Genomic DNA, 17,867 nt, shown 5'->3' with positions numbered 1-17,867 from the left:
CGGGTGGGATGTTGGAACAGGAATTGTGACATTCAGACTGGACGTTGGAACAGGAATTGTGACATTCAGACTGCATGTGGAACAGGAATTGTGACATTCGGATGGGATGTTGGAACAGGAATTGTGACACATTGACGGGATGTTAGAACAGGAATTGTGACACACAGACCTGACTTTGGAACAGGAATTGTGACATTCGGTTGGGATGTTGGAACAGGAATTGTGACATTCAGAATGGATGCAGGACCAGGAATTGTGACATTCAGACTGGACGTTGGAACAGGAATTGTGACTTTCGGGTGGGATATTGGAACAGGAATTGTGACATTCGGCTGGGATGTTGGAACCGGAATTGTGACACCCGGACAGGATGTTGGAACAGGAATTGTGACACACGGACAGGATGTTGGAACAGGAATTGTGACATTCAGACTTGATGTTGGAACAGGAATTGTGACACCCGGACAGGATGTTGGAACAGGAATTGTGACACACGGACAGGTTGTTGGAACAGGAATTGTGACATTCAGACAGGATGTTGGAACAGGAATTGTGACATTCAGACTGGATGTGGAACAGGAATTGTGACATTCTGACTGGATGTTGGAACAGGAATTGTGACACATGGACGGGATGTTAGAACAGGAATTGTGACACACAGACGGGACTTTGGAACAGGAATTGTGACATTCGGTTGGGATGTTGGAACAGGAATTGTGACATTCAGACTGGATGCAGGACCAGGAATTGTGACATTCAGACTGGACGTTGGAACAGGAATTGTGACTTTCGGGTGGGATATTGGAACAGGATTTGTGACATTCGGCTGGGATGTTGGAACCGGAATTGTGACACCCGGACAGGATGTTGGAACAGGAATTGTGACACACGGACAGGATGTTGGAACAGGAATTGTGACATTCAGACTGGATGTTGGAACAGGAATTGTGACACCCGGACAGGATGTTGGAACAGGAATTGTGACACACGGACAGGTTGTTGGAACAGGAATTGTGACATTCAGACAGGATGTTGGAACAGGAATTGTGACACCTGGACACGATGTTGGAACAGATATTGTGACACACAGACAGGATGTTGGAACAGGAATTGTGACATTCTGACTGGATGTTGGAACAGGAATTGTGACACACGGACAAGATATTGGAACAGGAATTGTCACATTCAGACAGGATGTTGGAACCGGAATTGTGACATTCAGACGGGATATTGGAACAGGAATTGTGACATTCAGACAGGATATTGGAAAAGGAATTGTGACATTCAGACAGGATGTTGGAACAGGAATTGTGACATTCAGACAGGATGTTGGAACAAGAATTGTGACACACGGGTGGGATGTTGGAACAGGAATTGTGACATTCAGACGGTATATTGGAACAGGAATTGTGACATTCAGACCGGATGTTGGAACAGGAATTGTGACATTCAGACAGGATTTTGGAACAGGAATTGTGACATTCAGACAGGATTTTGGAACAGGAATTGGGACACGCGGTTGGGATGTTGGAACAGGAATTGTGACATTCAGACGGGATATTGGAACAGGAATTGTGACATTCAGACGGGATATTGGAACAGGAATTGTGACACATGGACAGGATGTTGGAACAGGAATTGTGACATTCAGTCTGGATGTAGGAACAGTAATTGTGACATTCAAACGGGATATTGGATCAGGAATTGTGACACATGGACAGGATGTTGGAACAGGAATTGTGACATTAGGATGGGATGTTGGAACAGGAATTGTGACACACGGACAGGATGTTGGAACAGGAATTGTGACATTCAGACAGGATGTTGGAACAGGAATTGTGAAATTCAGACAGGAGATTGGAACAGGAATTGTGACATTCAGACTGGATATTGGAACAGGAATTGTGACACATGGACAGGATGTTGGAACAGGAATTGTGACATTCAGGCAGGATGTTGGAACAGGAATTGTGACATTCAGACAGGATATTGGACCAGGAATTGTGACATTCAGACAGGATGTTGGAACAGGAATTGTGACATTCCGACAGGATATTGGAACAGAAATTGTGACGTTCAGACGGGATATTGGAACAGGAATTGTGACATTCAGACAGGATGTTGGAACAGGAATTGTGACATTCAGACGGGATATTGGAACAGGAATTGTGACATTCAGAAAGGATGTTGGAACAGGAATTGTGACATTCAGACAGGATGTTGGAACAAGAATTGTGACACACGGGTGGGATGTTGGAACAGGAATTGTGACATTCAGACGGGATATTGGATCAGGAATTGTGACACATGGACAGGATGTTGGAACAGGAATTGTGACATTAGGATGGGATGTTGGAACAGGAATTGTGAAATTCAGACAGGATATTGGAACAGGAATTGTGACATTCAGACTGGATATTGGAACAGGAATTGTGACACATGGACAGGATGTTGGAACAGGAATTGTGACATTCAGACAGGACGTTGGAACAGGAATTGTGACATTCAGGCAGGATGTTGGAACAGGAATTGTGACATTCCGACAGGATATTGGAACAGAAATTGTGACGTTCAGACGGGATATTGGAACAAGAATTGTGACACACGGGTGGGATGTTGGAACAGGAATTGTGACATTCAGACGGGATATTGGAACAGGAATTGTGACATTCAGACAGGATCTTGGACAAGCAATTGTGACATTCAGACTGGATGTTGGAACAGGAATTGTGACATTCAGACAGGATATTGGAACAGGAATTGTGACATTCAGACAGGATGTTGGAACAGGAATTGTGACATTCAGACAGGATGTTGGAACAAGAATTGTGACACACGGGTGGGATGTTGGAACAGGAATTGTGACATTCAGACGGGATATTGGAACAGGAATTGTGACATTAAGACAGGATGTTGGAACAGGAATTGTGACATTCAGACAGGATGTTGGAACAGGAATTGTGACACACGGGTGGGATGTTGGAACAGGAATTGTGACATTCAGATGGGATATTGGAACAGGAATTGTGACATTCAGACGGGATATTGGAACATGAATTGTGACACATGGACAGGATGTTGGAACAGGAATTGTGACATTCAGGCAGGATGTTGGAACAGGAATTGTGACATTCAGAGAGGATATTGGAACAGAAATTGTGACGTTCAGACGGGATATTGGAACAGGAATTGTGACATTCAGACTGGATGTTGGAACAGGAATTGTGACATTCAGACGGGATATTGGAACAGGAATTGTGACATTCAGACAGGATATTGGAAAAGCAATTGTGACATTCAGACTGGATGTTGGAACAGGAATTGTGACATTCAGACAGGATATTGGAACAGGAATTGTGACATTCAGACAGGATGTTGGAACAGGAATTGTGACATTCAGACAGGATGTTGGAACAAGAATTGTGACACACGGGTGGGATGTTGGAACAGGAATTGTTATATTCACACAGGATGTTGGAACAGGAATTGTGACATTCAGACAGGATGTTGGAACAGGAATTGTGACACACGGGTGGGATGTTGGAACAGGAATTGTGACATTCAGATGGGATATTGGAACAGGAATTGTGACATTCAGACGGGATATTGGAACAGGAATTGTGACACATGGACAGGATGTTGGAACAGCAATTGTGACATTCAGACTGGATGTAGGAACAGAATTGTGACTTTCAGACGGGATATTGGAACAGGAATTGTGACACATGGACAGGATGTTGGAACAGGAATTGTGACATTAGGATGGGATGTTGGAACAGGAATCCTGACACATGGGTGGGATGTTGGAACAGGAATTGTGACATTCAGACTGGACGTTGGAACTGGAATTGTGACATTCAGACTGGATGTGGAACTGGAATTGTGACATTCGGATGGGATGTTGGAACAGGAATTGTGACACATTGACGGGATGTTAGAACAGGAATTGTGACACACAGACCTGACTTTGGAACAGGAATTGTGACATTCGGTTGGGATGTTGGAACAGGAATTGTGACATTCAGACTGGATGCAGGACCAGGAATTGTGACATTCAGACTGGACGTTGGAACAGGAATTGTGACTTTCGGGTGGGATATTGGAACAGGAATTGTGACATTCGGCTGGGATGTTGGAACCGGAATTGTGACACCCAGACAGGATGTTGGAACAGGAATTGTGACACACGGACAGGATGTTGGAACAGGAATTGTGACATTCAGACTTGATGTTGGAACAGGAATTGTGACACCCGGACAGGATGTTGGAACAGGAATTGTGACACACGGACAGGTTGTTGGAACAGGAATTGTGACATTCAGACAGGATGTTGGAACAGGAATTGTGACATTCAGACTGGACGTTGGAACAGGAATTGTGACATTCAGACTGGATGTGGAACAGGAATTGTGACATTCTGACTGGATGTTGGAACAGGAATTGTGACACCCGGACAGGATGTTGGTACAGGAATTGTGACACACGGACAGGTTGTTGGAACAGGAATTGTGACATTCAGACAGGATGTTGGAACAGGAATTGTGACACCTGGACACGATGTTGGAACAGATATTGTGACACACAGACAGGATGTTGGAACAGGAATTGTGACATTCTGACTGGATGTTGGAACAGGAATTGTGACACACGGACAAGATATTGGAACAGGAATTGTCACATTCAGACAGGATGTTGGAACCGGAATTGTGACATTCAGACAGGATATTGGAACAGGAATTGTGACATTCAGACAGGATATTGGAAAAGGAATTGTGACATTCAGACAGGCTGTTGGAACAGGAATTGTGACATTCAGACAGGATGTTGGAACAAGAATTGTGACACACGGGTGGGATGTTGGAACAGGAATTGTGACATTCAGACGGTATATTGGAACAGGAATTGTGACATTCAGACAGGATGTTGGAACAGGAATTGTGACATTCAGACGGGATATTGGAACAGGAATTGTGACACATGGACAGGATGTTGGAACAGGAATTGTGACATTCAGACTGGATGTAGGAACAGGAATTGTGACATTCAGACGGGATATTGGATCAGGAATTGTGACACATGGACAGGATGTTGGAACAGGAATTGTGACATTAGGATGGGATGTTGGAACAGGAATTGTGACACACGGACAAGATGTTGGAACAGGAATCGTGACATTCAGACAGGATGTTGGAACAGGAATTGTGACATTCAGACAGGATATTGGAACAGGAATTGTGACATTCAGACTGGATATTGGAACAGGAATTGTGACACATGGACAGGATGTTGGAACAGGAATTGTGACATTCAGGCAGGATGTTGGAACAGGAATTGTGACATTCAGACAGGATATTGGAACATAAATTTTGACGTTCAGACGGGATATTGGAACAGGAATTGTGACATTCAGACAGGATGTTGGAACAGGAATTGTGACATTCAGACGGGATATTGGAACAGGAATTGTGACATTCAGACAGGATATTGGAAAAGCAATTGTGACATTCAGACTGGATGTTGGAACAGGAATTGTGACATTCAGACACGATATTGGAACAGGAATTGTGACATTCAGACAGGATGTTGGAACAGGAATTGTGACATTCAGACAGGATGTTGGAACAAGAATTGTGACACACGGGTGGGATGTTGGAACAGGAATTGTTACATTCAGACGGGATATTGGAACAGGAATTGTGACATTCAGACAGGATGTTGGAACAGGAATTGTGACATTCAGACAGGATGTTGGAACAGGAATTGTGACACACGGGTGGGATGTTGGAACAGGAATTGTGACATTCAGACGGGATATTGGAACAGCAATTGTGACATTCAGACTGGATGTAGGAACAGGAATTGTGACACCTGGACACGATGTTGGAACAGATATTGTGACACACAGACAGGATGTTGGAACAGGAATTGTGACATTCTGACTGGATGTTGGAACAGGAATTGTGACACACGGACAAGATGTTGGAACTGGAATTGTGACACAAGCACAGGATGTTGAAACAGGAATTTTGACATTATGACTGGATTTTGGAACAGGAATTGTGACACACGGGTGGGTTGTTGAAACAGGAATTCTGACATACAGTTGGGATGTTGAAACAGGAATTCTGACACTTGGCTAGAATAGAGGAACAGAACCACGGTGTGCTTTCTGCAACAGAAAACAGGACATGAGAAATTTGATTTGGGGTTGAAACAAAATCAGTGAGGATTCATCTGAAAATGAACATGAACTCTGAGGCCTAGGTTTATTGGAACTGTGCAGAATCTGTGAAGCCAGGGCTTGGACTGGAAACATTAACTGTGTGAGCAGCAAGTGGATTAATTTATACAGAGGCTGATATCATTAAACTAAGGCAGCCGCTAAACTTTACAGCCATTATTGTAAACAAGAATCAGCCTGCATCATAATAACTGGCAAATATATTACCAGGTGACACTTCCATTAAAACTACCATGTATCAGAATCCAACAGGCAAGCTTATATCAACAAGCTGCTGATCTCCTGCTGTTTGATCACACACTGCGGTGACTATTTAAATTTAATCACTCTCAGAGCTGGATTTCAATGTCCTCTGATTTGTTCAGTAAACTGGAGTGGAACTCAATTGCATTGTTAACAAATTACAGGCGATCAGATTCAACATTTTCCAACTGTCCTGCTTCACTGCTTACTGCTTTTTTTCACTTGCTATCCTCATGACAGAGGAGTTGATGCCACCAGACAATTCATGAAGCAATCATTCAGCGCTCACTTTGAGATTTTGCACCTAGCTTGAAAGTCGTCCTGGTCAGCTGCTGTTACTGCGACACTAAGGCCTATGGAATTCAGCTCTGGAGCACCTACCTTTTTAGCATTACAAGTGCCATTGTGAACATGCAACACTTTGGGTGCTAGCCATGCCAGGTGCCATTTGGTGAGAATGTTAGCATGTGTACAGGGATCATCAGAGCAGGCCGACATTGACCATTGTGTAACGCTGACCGACACCAATGCTGCCATCTTGGAGCTCAGTGCTCCAGCTGATGCCACCTCCTAACCTTGCACAGCCACACACCGTGTGCAGCAGCTCGCAGGCCCCCTTCCACCCCGCGCCATTTAAAGGGATCATTGACTTGTTGCTGACTGATTTCTACTGACTCTTGTTGCAGTTGTAGATTGTTTGGTGTTTTCCAGGGTTGTTTCAAGTTGCTGGAGCCTACAGGGAATGGTGTGGCACATGGGTGTAGGACTTGCTCCTGACTGCAAGGATTCTGCACCAACCGCTAGCTCCCAGACATTGTTTGCAATGCCCTTGGACTACGGCGTGACAGGGAGAATGAGCAAAAGTGACACACAGCAGGGCAAGCAGCTAAAAGAGGGAGGATGGGAAGAACAGTTCTCGGTAGGAGATCATTTATGCCCAGTGTGTTCAAAGAGCGATTCTCCCACCTAGTAAAGAAGTAAAGCCAGTAAAGAACAGCGTGTGAGAAATCTCTGCTTCATTACGGAGGTGAATTTACACAACCACAGAGCAGGGCAGCATTTCCAGTGGCTTTGCAAGTGACCATGACCGTGGACATTTATGCGTCTGGCTTCTTCGAGGCTGGGGCAGATGATATTTGAAAGATCTCCCAGTTTGCTGTCCATTTTTACAAAATGGAGGCCACTGAGGTTCTCTATTCAAAGAGACTTGAATATAGTGCATTCTCTCTTTTCAGAAAGAAGAAGGTGGTGCATGTATGTGGCTTGATGAGGATTGCAGGCTTCCCCACGGTGTAGGGTGCCATTGAGCGTATCACTTTACGATCGCCACATGCCATACCTGAGACATATCACAACTGAAAGGAATTCTCTTCCGTCAACAGTCCAGCTGGTGTGTGACTACTCAGTGTATCATGCAAGTTAATACCCACTGTCCTGACAGCAGCCATGATGTCTTCATTTTGCAGCAAAGTTCCTGTACCAATTCTGTATTTGAGCCAGCAGAGAGTGGCCATTGCATAGTTTGCACAGGCTTGAAACAACTCAAATGCCAGAGACTTTCCCCTTGTATATTTCTTAAATGGCACTAGTGTCAGACAGGGATATAGGCTGCAAAACCTGCTAACCCCAAAAACAGGTGCAGGAAGCCTGGGAAACCCATGGACCCAGAGTTAAAGTCTGAACCCTGGTTTAAACAGCAACTAATGATCATTCACACATTTAAAAGATAGCAGACCCGCCTGCCCTAAGGGGGTTTCTCCAGCTGCTGAAGAAAGCACTCTCATTAAAGGTGGAAGTTAGCAGGTTTCCGTACACTTCCTGATCATGCCTACAATTTCAGTTTTTTTTTAATGCAGTGTTTAAGGGCACCCTATAGATGCTATTGACATATTTAGTATGAATTAAAGCTGGTCACTTAGGTCATTCCCGTTGTGCCTAACTGAATTGTCAAGTACCAGTTTGGCACTTGACCGGATTACTGCACTTTCAGCTATTAGGCCTGATTATATAGGAAGGTCTGAGGTAATTAAGACGTCTTTAACTGAAAACAAGACAGTGTTTTATTTTGCATTTCATTAAGTCATAGAATCATTGCATAGTGCAACGCAGAAAAAAGCCATTCAGCCCACCGAATCTGCGCCAGCTCTTTCAAAGGGTTAGTTCAACGCCCTGGCTTTTTCCCAAAATCTCTGCAGTTACTTTTCTATCAAGTTCCGTATAGAAAGCTACCTACTGAATCTATTTCTACCACTCCCATCAGGCAGCAGCTTCCAAATCCTAACCACTCGTCATGTAAAATCTTTTTTTTCCCCCATGTTGCCTCTGATTGTTTTGCCAACCACTTTAAACCTGTGCCCTCTGGTTACTCCATGGGGAGGTTTCTCTTTATTTACTGTGTATAAACTCCCTCTTAAGCACCTCAATGAAATCTCCTCAGCCTCCTCTACTCTAGGGAAAACAACCTCAGCTTCTCCAGTCCATCCATCTAACTGGAAACCTTTCATGCCTGGAACCATTCTGCTAATTCCACTTCCAATTGATTTTACTAACATTTACTAACAGTTTATTCTCACTCCTACTTTATTATTACTTTCCATTTAAATATGAAAAGAATATTGGAATTGAGTCCTCGAGGGTCACCTCACCTTTGACCTTTGCTGCTTGGTGACATCAGTAAAATAAGGCTAGCTGGTGGCCATTGCCACTGGAAACTGCTGCTCGGCAACCTGGTTTCCTTGTTTCTTTGTGTGCAGGGCTGTTGATCCATCACTTACATGGCTTTGTTATAAAAAGAGGTTTCCACAGACCCACTATTAGTATGAGAATAACACTGGGCTGTAATTTCTGAGCTCCTCAGCTTTGGATTTGGAGGATATCCCAAGGATGCACTGGGGAATCCCTCTTGGAACTTCACAGGTAAGGGCTTGCACAGCAATTGCCTAGAAGTGCAAACTTCCTCTGGGCATATGACTTGCTCTGGGAACCATCTGAAAATGCAATTTAAATGGCAGACTTCAGACATTTCCAGCTGTGTTACACGAATGGTCACTCAGGAAAAGTTAGAAGAATTCAAACCTCTTCTAACTTCTGGGTAACTATTGTAAAGACCCAGCCCCACCCCCACCCACCCCACAGGACTCCCCCCACCCTCCCCCTACTAACCACCCCTTGGCCCCACGTGGGATGTTCCCCCCCCCACCACCCCTCACCCCCACCACCCCTCACACCTCCTAACCTGACCCTATTTCCCCCACCACCCACCCTACCCCTACATGCCCGGAGTGACTCAATCCCCACACTCTCCCCCCTCCAGAGACCCAACACCCCATTACACGACCCAACCCACCCTCCCCACCCCGGCAGGCCTGACACGACCTTCTCCCCCCACCAGCCTTCAGGCCCAACCCCACCCCTCAGCTGACCCGACCTGACCACCCCCAGCCTCTGACCCCTTCCCACCCAAGGTCCTACCCCCAACTCCCCACATTCCCACCAAAGTCAGACCCTCCACCCCCCCCGCCCTTAAGGTCCAAACATTCACCCACCACCACCCAAATTCCACCCCCCCCCCACCCCCCCAAAACACCCCAAGGTCCAAACCCCCATGCCCTCCCACTCCCTGGCCTGTCAAGTTCAGTGGGACCTTTAAGTTACCTGATTTACAGCAGCTAGTGCCCATAAAAAAGGGGGCGTTCCCTTCTTCAATCTGACTCTGCTTGTCTGCGATGCTGGGCTTCAGAGACAGCTACGCCGTCTGGATCTTGCTTGGCCTGGCCTGGGTCAGAAAGCCGGGTGAGAAGAGCATGGAAGAAATTTAGAGTAAGTAATTGGGCATGGAGTGGCAGTTAGTCGCTGATTGCCACTCCGGGGTAGTTCCGGCCCAATATTAACACGGTGTGTGTAACAGGGAAAAATATAAAAATCCAGGCCAAGCCCTCAGCAATATTAACACGGTGTGTGTAACAGGGAAAAATATAAAAATCCAGGCCAAGCCCTCAGCAATCAACTGCAGATTCAAATGGTTCAAATTTTCAACTTTAGCAGGGGAGGGCCAAAGGTTGATGCTAAAGGACTATCTGCCTGTGATACGCCTGCTTAAAGGAAAATCAGGCAGGCTATATAATGGGTGGTACATCCACTACTGCCATCAATGGAGCTGACAGGCCCTTTCCCCAGGGGAAATAATAGTCTCTTTGATAGAGCAGTGTGGATGTGGCCTGTTGAAGGAATGGGCTTGATGAGCTGGATGTCATTGGTTGGTATTTTCCAGTCCCACTCCCCACCCCCCACCAATGGCAGGTTTAATGGTGGGCAGGGGCACAATACGGTGGGAAATGGCATAGGCCTTGTCAAAAGGTGTTGATGAGCTTGGGGGGGGGTGGAGGGTGCTACCAAGGGGAAAAGGCTTCAGAAGGAGGGGTCAGTGGAGTCAATGGAGGATTCCTGGTGGGTGGGCAAACTGAGGCAACCAGCAGTAGGTGGGGGTGATAATGGTTAAAGGGGGCATTGGGAGCTGGTAGAGTGGGCGAATGAGAGTGTGATGATGGAGTGTGAAGAGGTGCCAAAGAGCTTTCCCTCCTTGCACATGCATGATTCTGGGGTTCATGTGTTGTATGATGTTGTGTGTGCCTGCAAGCCATTGTAATGTAAAGGTGCTCAGTAGAGCAGAGGTTAACATAGGACTAGAAAATAACAGCGCCCACGGTATGATGTATTGAGTCACATGGTAATAGACTGAGAGAACACTGTAGAAGCAGCCTACCTGCATGGAAACAGCACCTTGTATACCAATGACTTTAATCTGTATATAGTTCAAGAGTACAAATAAATCACTCGTGTTCAAACATACAATTCTCAAGATCTCATCATTGAGACATCAAGCGAACCCATAACACAACACATGGTGTGTCCCTTGGAAGATGAAGGGTGGTGCTGTGCAAAGGCTTAAGGACTATGGCAAATCAACCACATCAGACATTAAAGTGCAAGTGAACCATATGTTAAAAGGTTTGATATGTGTGACATTCATTGTGCACCCATGCAAACACTTGTGAATTGAGAACTTCTTAACTTTTCTCTCCCTATCACTTCTAAATGCTTCTGCAGCAGGGGTGGAGACAACCTACTGACCCATTGACCCTGTTCCTTGGATGACCTTGGCAGCTGTCCTCTCCAGGTCTCGGTTTACTCTGGGGCAAGGATGAGGTTGTAGGGGTCACAGGCAAACAGAATTTAGAAGGGCCAGACAACCTCAGAGAGTCCTGAGTGGAGGTCAGAGGGGTGTCCAACTGTAGCTCCTCCTCCCTTTGGGTGCCCAAGGGTCCCTGCCTGACACCTTGAGGGGAAGGGGCACCTGGAGGGATGGCAAGGTGCCCCGTCCCCCTCTTGTGTAACCACTACAGAAGCTCACCCGTGGTTACTATAATGGAGTGCAGGTCTGTGCGCATTTCTGACAGAACCTGCTGGACTAGGCTTTCCATGGATTCCCGCCTTCCCCATGGAGACCTCCATGCGTGCGCAGTTCAGCACCACTTCATCAGCCAGCAGGCGGATGGACTCCTCTGCCTTGTGTGCCACCCTGATGAGGGCCTCCTCCATCTCTGCCTCACGTTCCCCACCTCTTGCTGCCTCTTCAGCATCAGTTGGAAGGCCAATTCCAGAGGCCTGTCATCAGACTCCAACCTCACAGATGCCTCTTCCTCAGCACTCCTCCAAGTGCCGGCCAGCTTGGTTGACTCTGCCTCCTCCTGCTGTGGACATGTGCCTGTGCAGTGACCATCAGAATGTGATACCCTTCCTGAAATGGAACTAATACCCACCGAGGTGTGCGTTTCTGGGCTGATGAGGGTGGAGGTGTCTGCTGTGATGGCTCTACAGGTGCACTTTGGTCATTAGCAATGTCCTCACTCCTCTCCAGGCTTATGTTTGAGCTAGACAGGGCTTTCTGTGTCTCGGGCCTTGCCATCTTCCTGGTGGCACCTATAAGTGAGAGAGGAGAGCGCAAGTGACTGCATGAGCTGCCTCCAACATGGAAGGCACCCTTGTTAGGAAGATATAATAATTCTCATAATGTTATTGGAATTTATTGTAAAGAAGAGTAATAGTGGGGTGTGTGTGTGTGTGTGTATGTGACTTAACTGAATTAAAGATAGCTGCTCTGAAGGCTTTGATATAATGGAAGATAAGCTAGGTTTGAAATGTTAAGTAGGTGTAAAGGGAACATATGAATTTTCAAATGAACCAGACTAGATTGATTTCAAAGGAGGGGGTGAAATGTGTCACCTAGTCTGGAGAAGTTTAGAAACAGTGTGTTTATTTTTCCCAAAGATTACTAGTAAAGTTGGTACTATGAGATTTTTATTGTTAGAGAGGTAAAGTCCAAAGACATAGTGAAATGATGGGAATTTGCATTCGAAGGGGAAAATGTAGATAAAGGAAAGAAGGTTGCGTGCCAGGGAAGGCATTCCACGATCTAAGCTAAGTGTGCAAAACCTCCAGCATCCAAGCCTCAAGCTCTGCCTACAAAGAACTGAAGTTAAGAAAACTCACTTTGAACTCGACTGTTTCAGGGTCGCTGTGTGTCACTTTGCCTGGTGCTTCTAAAATCTGTGTGCCTTACTGTTGCCTTTATGAAAGTGTAACTGGGAGTTAGATTAACTAAGGGATTTAGAAGTTATCATAGTAGTAATTTGTAGATCTATGTATGTATTTAAAATCATTTCTTCTATTGATAAGGGTTTAATTAATTTTTGTAAGAAACCTATAAGACTCGGTGTTCTTATTACCACTGAATTCAAGATACGCACCTCGAAATTTATACAAATTGCAAAACAGTTGTGGCAGTTGTTTCGGATTTCCCTTTGGGATTGAGCAGCTCAGCATTTACCATCAGCTGTGCCATAACACCCTTGACCCTGAATTTTCTATGACATGCATGGATCCTTATTGGATAGAGGCCGCAAGCCAATCTGTCCATCTCTGATGGCTCCCACCACTGCCACCCTGCTCGCTCCTCAAAGTCAGTGAGTTCTTTTAACTGTGGCTGACCCCCACCGACCTTCTCCCTCTCTCTACGGTCATGACTTAACTTCTCCTGTGCAAAGCGAGAAGATGGGTTTGAGAACAATTGCATTTAGCGCTTACTTGTACATAGCAATTTCATGTACCTTTCTCATGCTCCCAGCCTTACAAATAACCCACAGAATTGTGTGGCATGTGACTGATGTACTGCAGGCTGTCCAGGAGGGTTCTGGGTCAGCACCCTGCAGAGCGGTGAGCCCATGCAGAGGTAAGGATAAAGCACAGAGAGGCATGTCATGAGCATTGCTTGCTGGGGTCCTCAACAGCTGAGCCCCTCATTTCCCCCAACCCCACTTCCAGACAACAAATGAGCTTTCTCTGTGGATGGGGTGAAGGACCCTCAGTGGTCTCTCCACCTGCAGAGTGAATAGACTGCAGCGGGACTATGAGATGTGACCTTATCAAGTTACCAAAGAGGTCCCCTGCACCATTCATTGAGGTGAGTTTGAGCAGCTGAGGGTTCACTTACCCTTGGCAGTGCAGATGAGGCCATTTATCCTCTTGCAGCATTGGAGGGCATTCCTCTGCTGGACACTGTGGGCACTGACTTCCCTGGAGACTTGCTCCCATACAGGGTTTGCATCTCTGCGCAGCCTGCTCCCCCCCCCCACCACCCCCCATCTGCTGAAAGGAGGATGTCCCTCCCAGCCTCCATTTGGCTGAGGAGGACGCTCAGTGAAGCATTGCTGAACTTGGGTGCCAGAGCTGAGGTTCCTCTTCTGGCTGCCTCCTCCTTGAATGGTAGGTAAGTTGCTGTCCAGGTGCCTTTTAAACATGGGCCCCCCCCCAATATGACGTTAGAGCCCACCCCTCCGCGCAAAACATGGGGAAACCCCCTAACTGTACAATTAATGAGGCTGGGGTCACGCGAATTCCCAGCAGCCTCTGCATTCCTGCCCCCACCATGGGACCTAGTCCCGGAATGGAAAATTCCACCCATTACTTTCTTCTCTGCATTGTTTTGCTTTATTCAGTCCTCTTATGCAGATTCAATATCAATGGAGTCATTTTTAGTACTCACTATAGCCCTTAAGTTTCACACAAACTGCTGCTGTTGCTTTAGAAAGTTTCAATCTTTCCATTTTGTTTTATCCGCAGATGGAATCCAGGAAAAGACTTGCAAAGACAGTGCTGGTGTTTGTAGGTTTCTTCGCCGTGAGCTGGCTCCCCAATCACATCATCTACCTATACCGTTCTTACCATTACGGACAGGCGGACACCTCCTTGGTGCACATGGTTGGCAGCATCTGTGCCAGGATTCTCGCTTTCAGCAACTCCTGTGTTAACCCATTTGCCCTCTACCTGCTGAGCAAGACCTTCCGAAAGCAATTCAACAGCAACCTCTTCTGCTGCAGGAGCCATCTCCTCATCCGCTCGACCAGCATGGGCAGGAGTACCACTGCCTCACGGATGACATCCCTCAAAAGCACAAACCACTCAGTGGCAAGCTTCAGCCTAATCAACGGGAACTTTGTTCAGCAGGAAGGTTATGTATAGAGGTGCCGAACGGCATTCTTAAACCATGTACATTTGGCACTTTTTTTCAGCAATCGCAACCATGCCCAGGGGTCTCGGTCTCAGAGAAGAGGATGTCAAAGAGAATGATGCATTCATGGGTGGATGACAGAAAGTTGGAGTTCAGGCAGAAAGGGTGTATGCTGTGTGTTTGTTAAATAAATGCAAGATTCAGATTAAAGCAGTCTTTTCAGATGTTCGAAACGGTTTTGATATACAGTCGGCCCACTTTAGTAGTAGGGCATCCATCAGGGATGCTAATGGTGTACCAAAGATATGCCACAAAGGTTGTGGTTTGCCAGACTCGCTCTCAGGGAACTTGTGGGAGGCAATAAATAAAACCAGTATAGTGAGAGTTTTGTTACAGGTGGAGAATTTTAGTTGTTCTATTTGATAGTGGTCTATAAATAATGTGTCTTACATCAAAGATTTGTTAGTACGTTTGAGAGAGGTGCATTATATCTAATGCTGTGGGATATCAGACAGCTGTAATTAAATTGGAGGCTCTGGTAGCACAGTACCTCGTGAGAGCACCAACCAATAATGCCACTGAGCATTGGGATGTGGATTAACACAAATAATCCCACACCGAGGCTGGAATTTCCCAGCCCCCCTCCTCCCGCTGCAGTGGGCTCCCCCATGGCGGGGCCATCGAGCTATTGAAATCTCCATTCTCATCGGCAGGACCAGAAGATCCCACAGGCGTGAGAGGCTAGAAAATTCCGGCCCGGGTTTCTAATTTGAGTTGAGTAGAAGCCAAATGATGCCCCAAGAGAGGAAAAGGGGGGATAGTTATGACCATTTTGAAGTATGGTTGATGTTTTCCTGAGGCAAATGGGAAGTAAAGTGAAAATAACCCTCAACGGGAGAGGTTTTTGCTCTGAGCGAAGATTGAAGCATTGTTATAACATATATGTCTGTAATATGTCCAACTCGTGGTCACAATCAAACTACTCCAGTTGGAAAGTGATCCAGTATGGACTCTTAGCAAGGGAAACCTTGAGTCAACTATGTTAGCCACCACAAACTGTCACTCAGTGTTGAAGGCTTACATCTGAAAAATGGCAGCTGTTGAGGTAGTAACTGGTCAGTGATTATATAGTGGTGGCCCAGCAAGTCTTTCTGATTTCAACAGAGAAGCAGTGACAAAACTGAAAGGAAAGTTGAAAAGAACTAGGATTGTGGTCTTTCAAATCCCTGTTTTTTTTATTTCAAGGTTGTGGTACAACAGAGAGATGTTCGAACAGTGTTTGGGAAGTATCAGGCAGTATTATAATATAAGGAGCTCCTATATCTCCAAAAGTGCCATCTTGGTAACAAAGGCCACCTTCAAGTGAATTGGGTTTTAGTTGTGGCCTGTATCCAGTAACAGTGTGTTTCCTTATATTGGGATAGGATTTATTGGGATCTGCCTTTCAGAGTAGGGATTTGCATTGAGGTAAGGCTCAGAATCATGAATGGCTAGGAGCAAAGATTTTTACATGAAACAGATGGATTTTCCAGTTGGCCTCCAGTGGAAAATGTAAATAAATATTGCTACAGGTATTTTTCACTTCCAGTGTAAAACCGCTCTTTAGAATATTTTGCCAACGGCAATATGCTATTTTTTAATGGCAGCTATAAAGGCTCTGCCAAAATAATGATCAGAAATCAGTCTGGTGGCTAAATCATAGATAACTAATTAAAAAATACCACGGGGATAGAATTTCAGAAATGCATGTTTGGAACTGGGACCTTAAATAAAGTATTTTTGCTAGTTCCGCATGCAAACACTGATATTTCTGACACATTGCCCAGTGGCTAATAATTTCAGCACCAGACCAATGCTAGCAGATTTGGTCCATCTGAACACCAGTGGAACAATGTTTTGATATGGTGGATGCCATGAGTGTCAACCAAAACCCATGGAAGTGAAACAACGAAATTGATGGTATCCTCAATGCCCAGTGGAAAATCCAACGATAGACCGTCACCAAATTTTGGGACACCCTGTTGTGACCAAACATTGATTTCAGCCCAGTCTACACAATCCAAAACTCTACATCCCTCAAGTTAGTGTGGGATGTAGTAGATGAACTGTCATGTTTAAACCTGGAGATTATTCTCAATTACTTCAAGAAGATTAATGCCTCAGCAAAAGCACCACAGAGAAGAAATGGCATTCATCCGCGATGAAATTAAAGCAGTATCTGAACAAACAGGCTGCTGTGTTAATTTCAGGGCTCCTTTGCTCGAAATAAATTCAAATTATCCCTCTGTTCAACTTAAATCATGTTAATGTGAATGTGATTTAACTGATATTTTCAACAGAGTAACTTTGAAATAAAGTCATTAGACTGCAATATTATCAAAACAAATTAATTATCCCAGTGGCCCTAAGTTTGTATTTCATGTGGCAATTTTTTCATCAGTTTAAGTGGAATATCAAATTACAAAGAAAAAGATTTTAAAATATTGTAGATTTATGCTGGGAGAGATGATTGGTCATTCCATTTCCTGCTATTTGATGTGCTTTGTTTAAAGAAGCCAATATAAAGTCATCTGTGGAAAGCACACAAAGCACCAAGGATATGAAGCACACTGATTGTCCTCCTTGTTAAATTATGCAAGTAACTTTGAGATTAATCTGTCAGATAATCTGAAATATGTTCAATATTAGAGACAGCAGCTATGGCAATCAGCAAAGAGCAATCGGAGATACTAAAGGTGGTCAATGCTAACCACTTTTCCCAAGAGTTTATAGATGGAAAATCAGGAAAATACATCAAAGGTTTGTGCAACTCCATAG

The 17,867-nt window shown here is 45.2% G+C and overlaps 1 protein-coding gene across 1 annotated transcript in view; it reads left to right on the top strand.

The window, feature by feature from the left end:
• grpr (gastrin-releasing peptide receptor) overlaps window positions 1-15,061 on the top strand; it is a 336,155-nt gene extending 321,094 nt beyond the window's left edge. Inside the window, exon 3 of the mRNA XM_041210935.1 lies at window positions 14,663-15,061. Coding sequence (XP_041066869.1) covers window positions 14,663-15,061 — 399 coding nt within the window. The remainder of the gene's footprint in view (window positions 1-14,662) is intronic.
• The last annotated feature ends 2,806 nt before the right edge of the window (window positions 15,062-17,867 follow it).

The sequence above is a fragment of the Carcharodon carcharias genome, chromosome 18 (genome assembly GCF_017639515.1).
Source record: "Carcharodon carcharias isolate sCarCar2 chromosome 18, sCarCar2.pri, whole genome shotgun sequence".
NCBI classification, from domain to species: domain Eukaryota; kingdom Metazoa; phylum Chordata; class Chondrichthyes; order Lamniformes; family Lamnidae; genus Carcharodon; species Carcharodon carcharias.
This window is presented reverse-complemented; position numbering and strand designations above follow the sequence as displayed.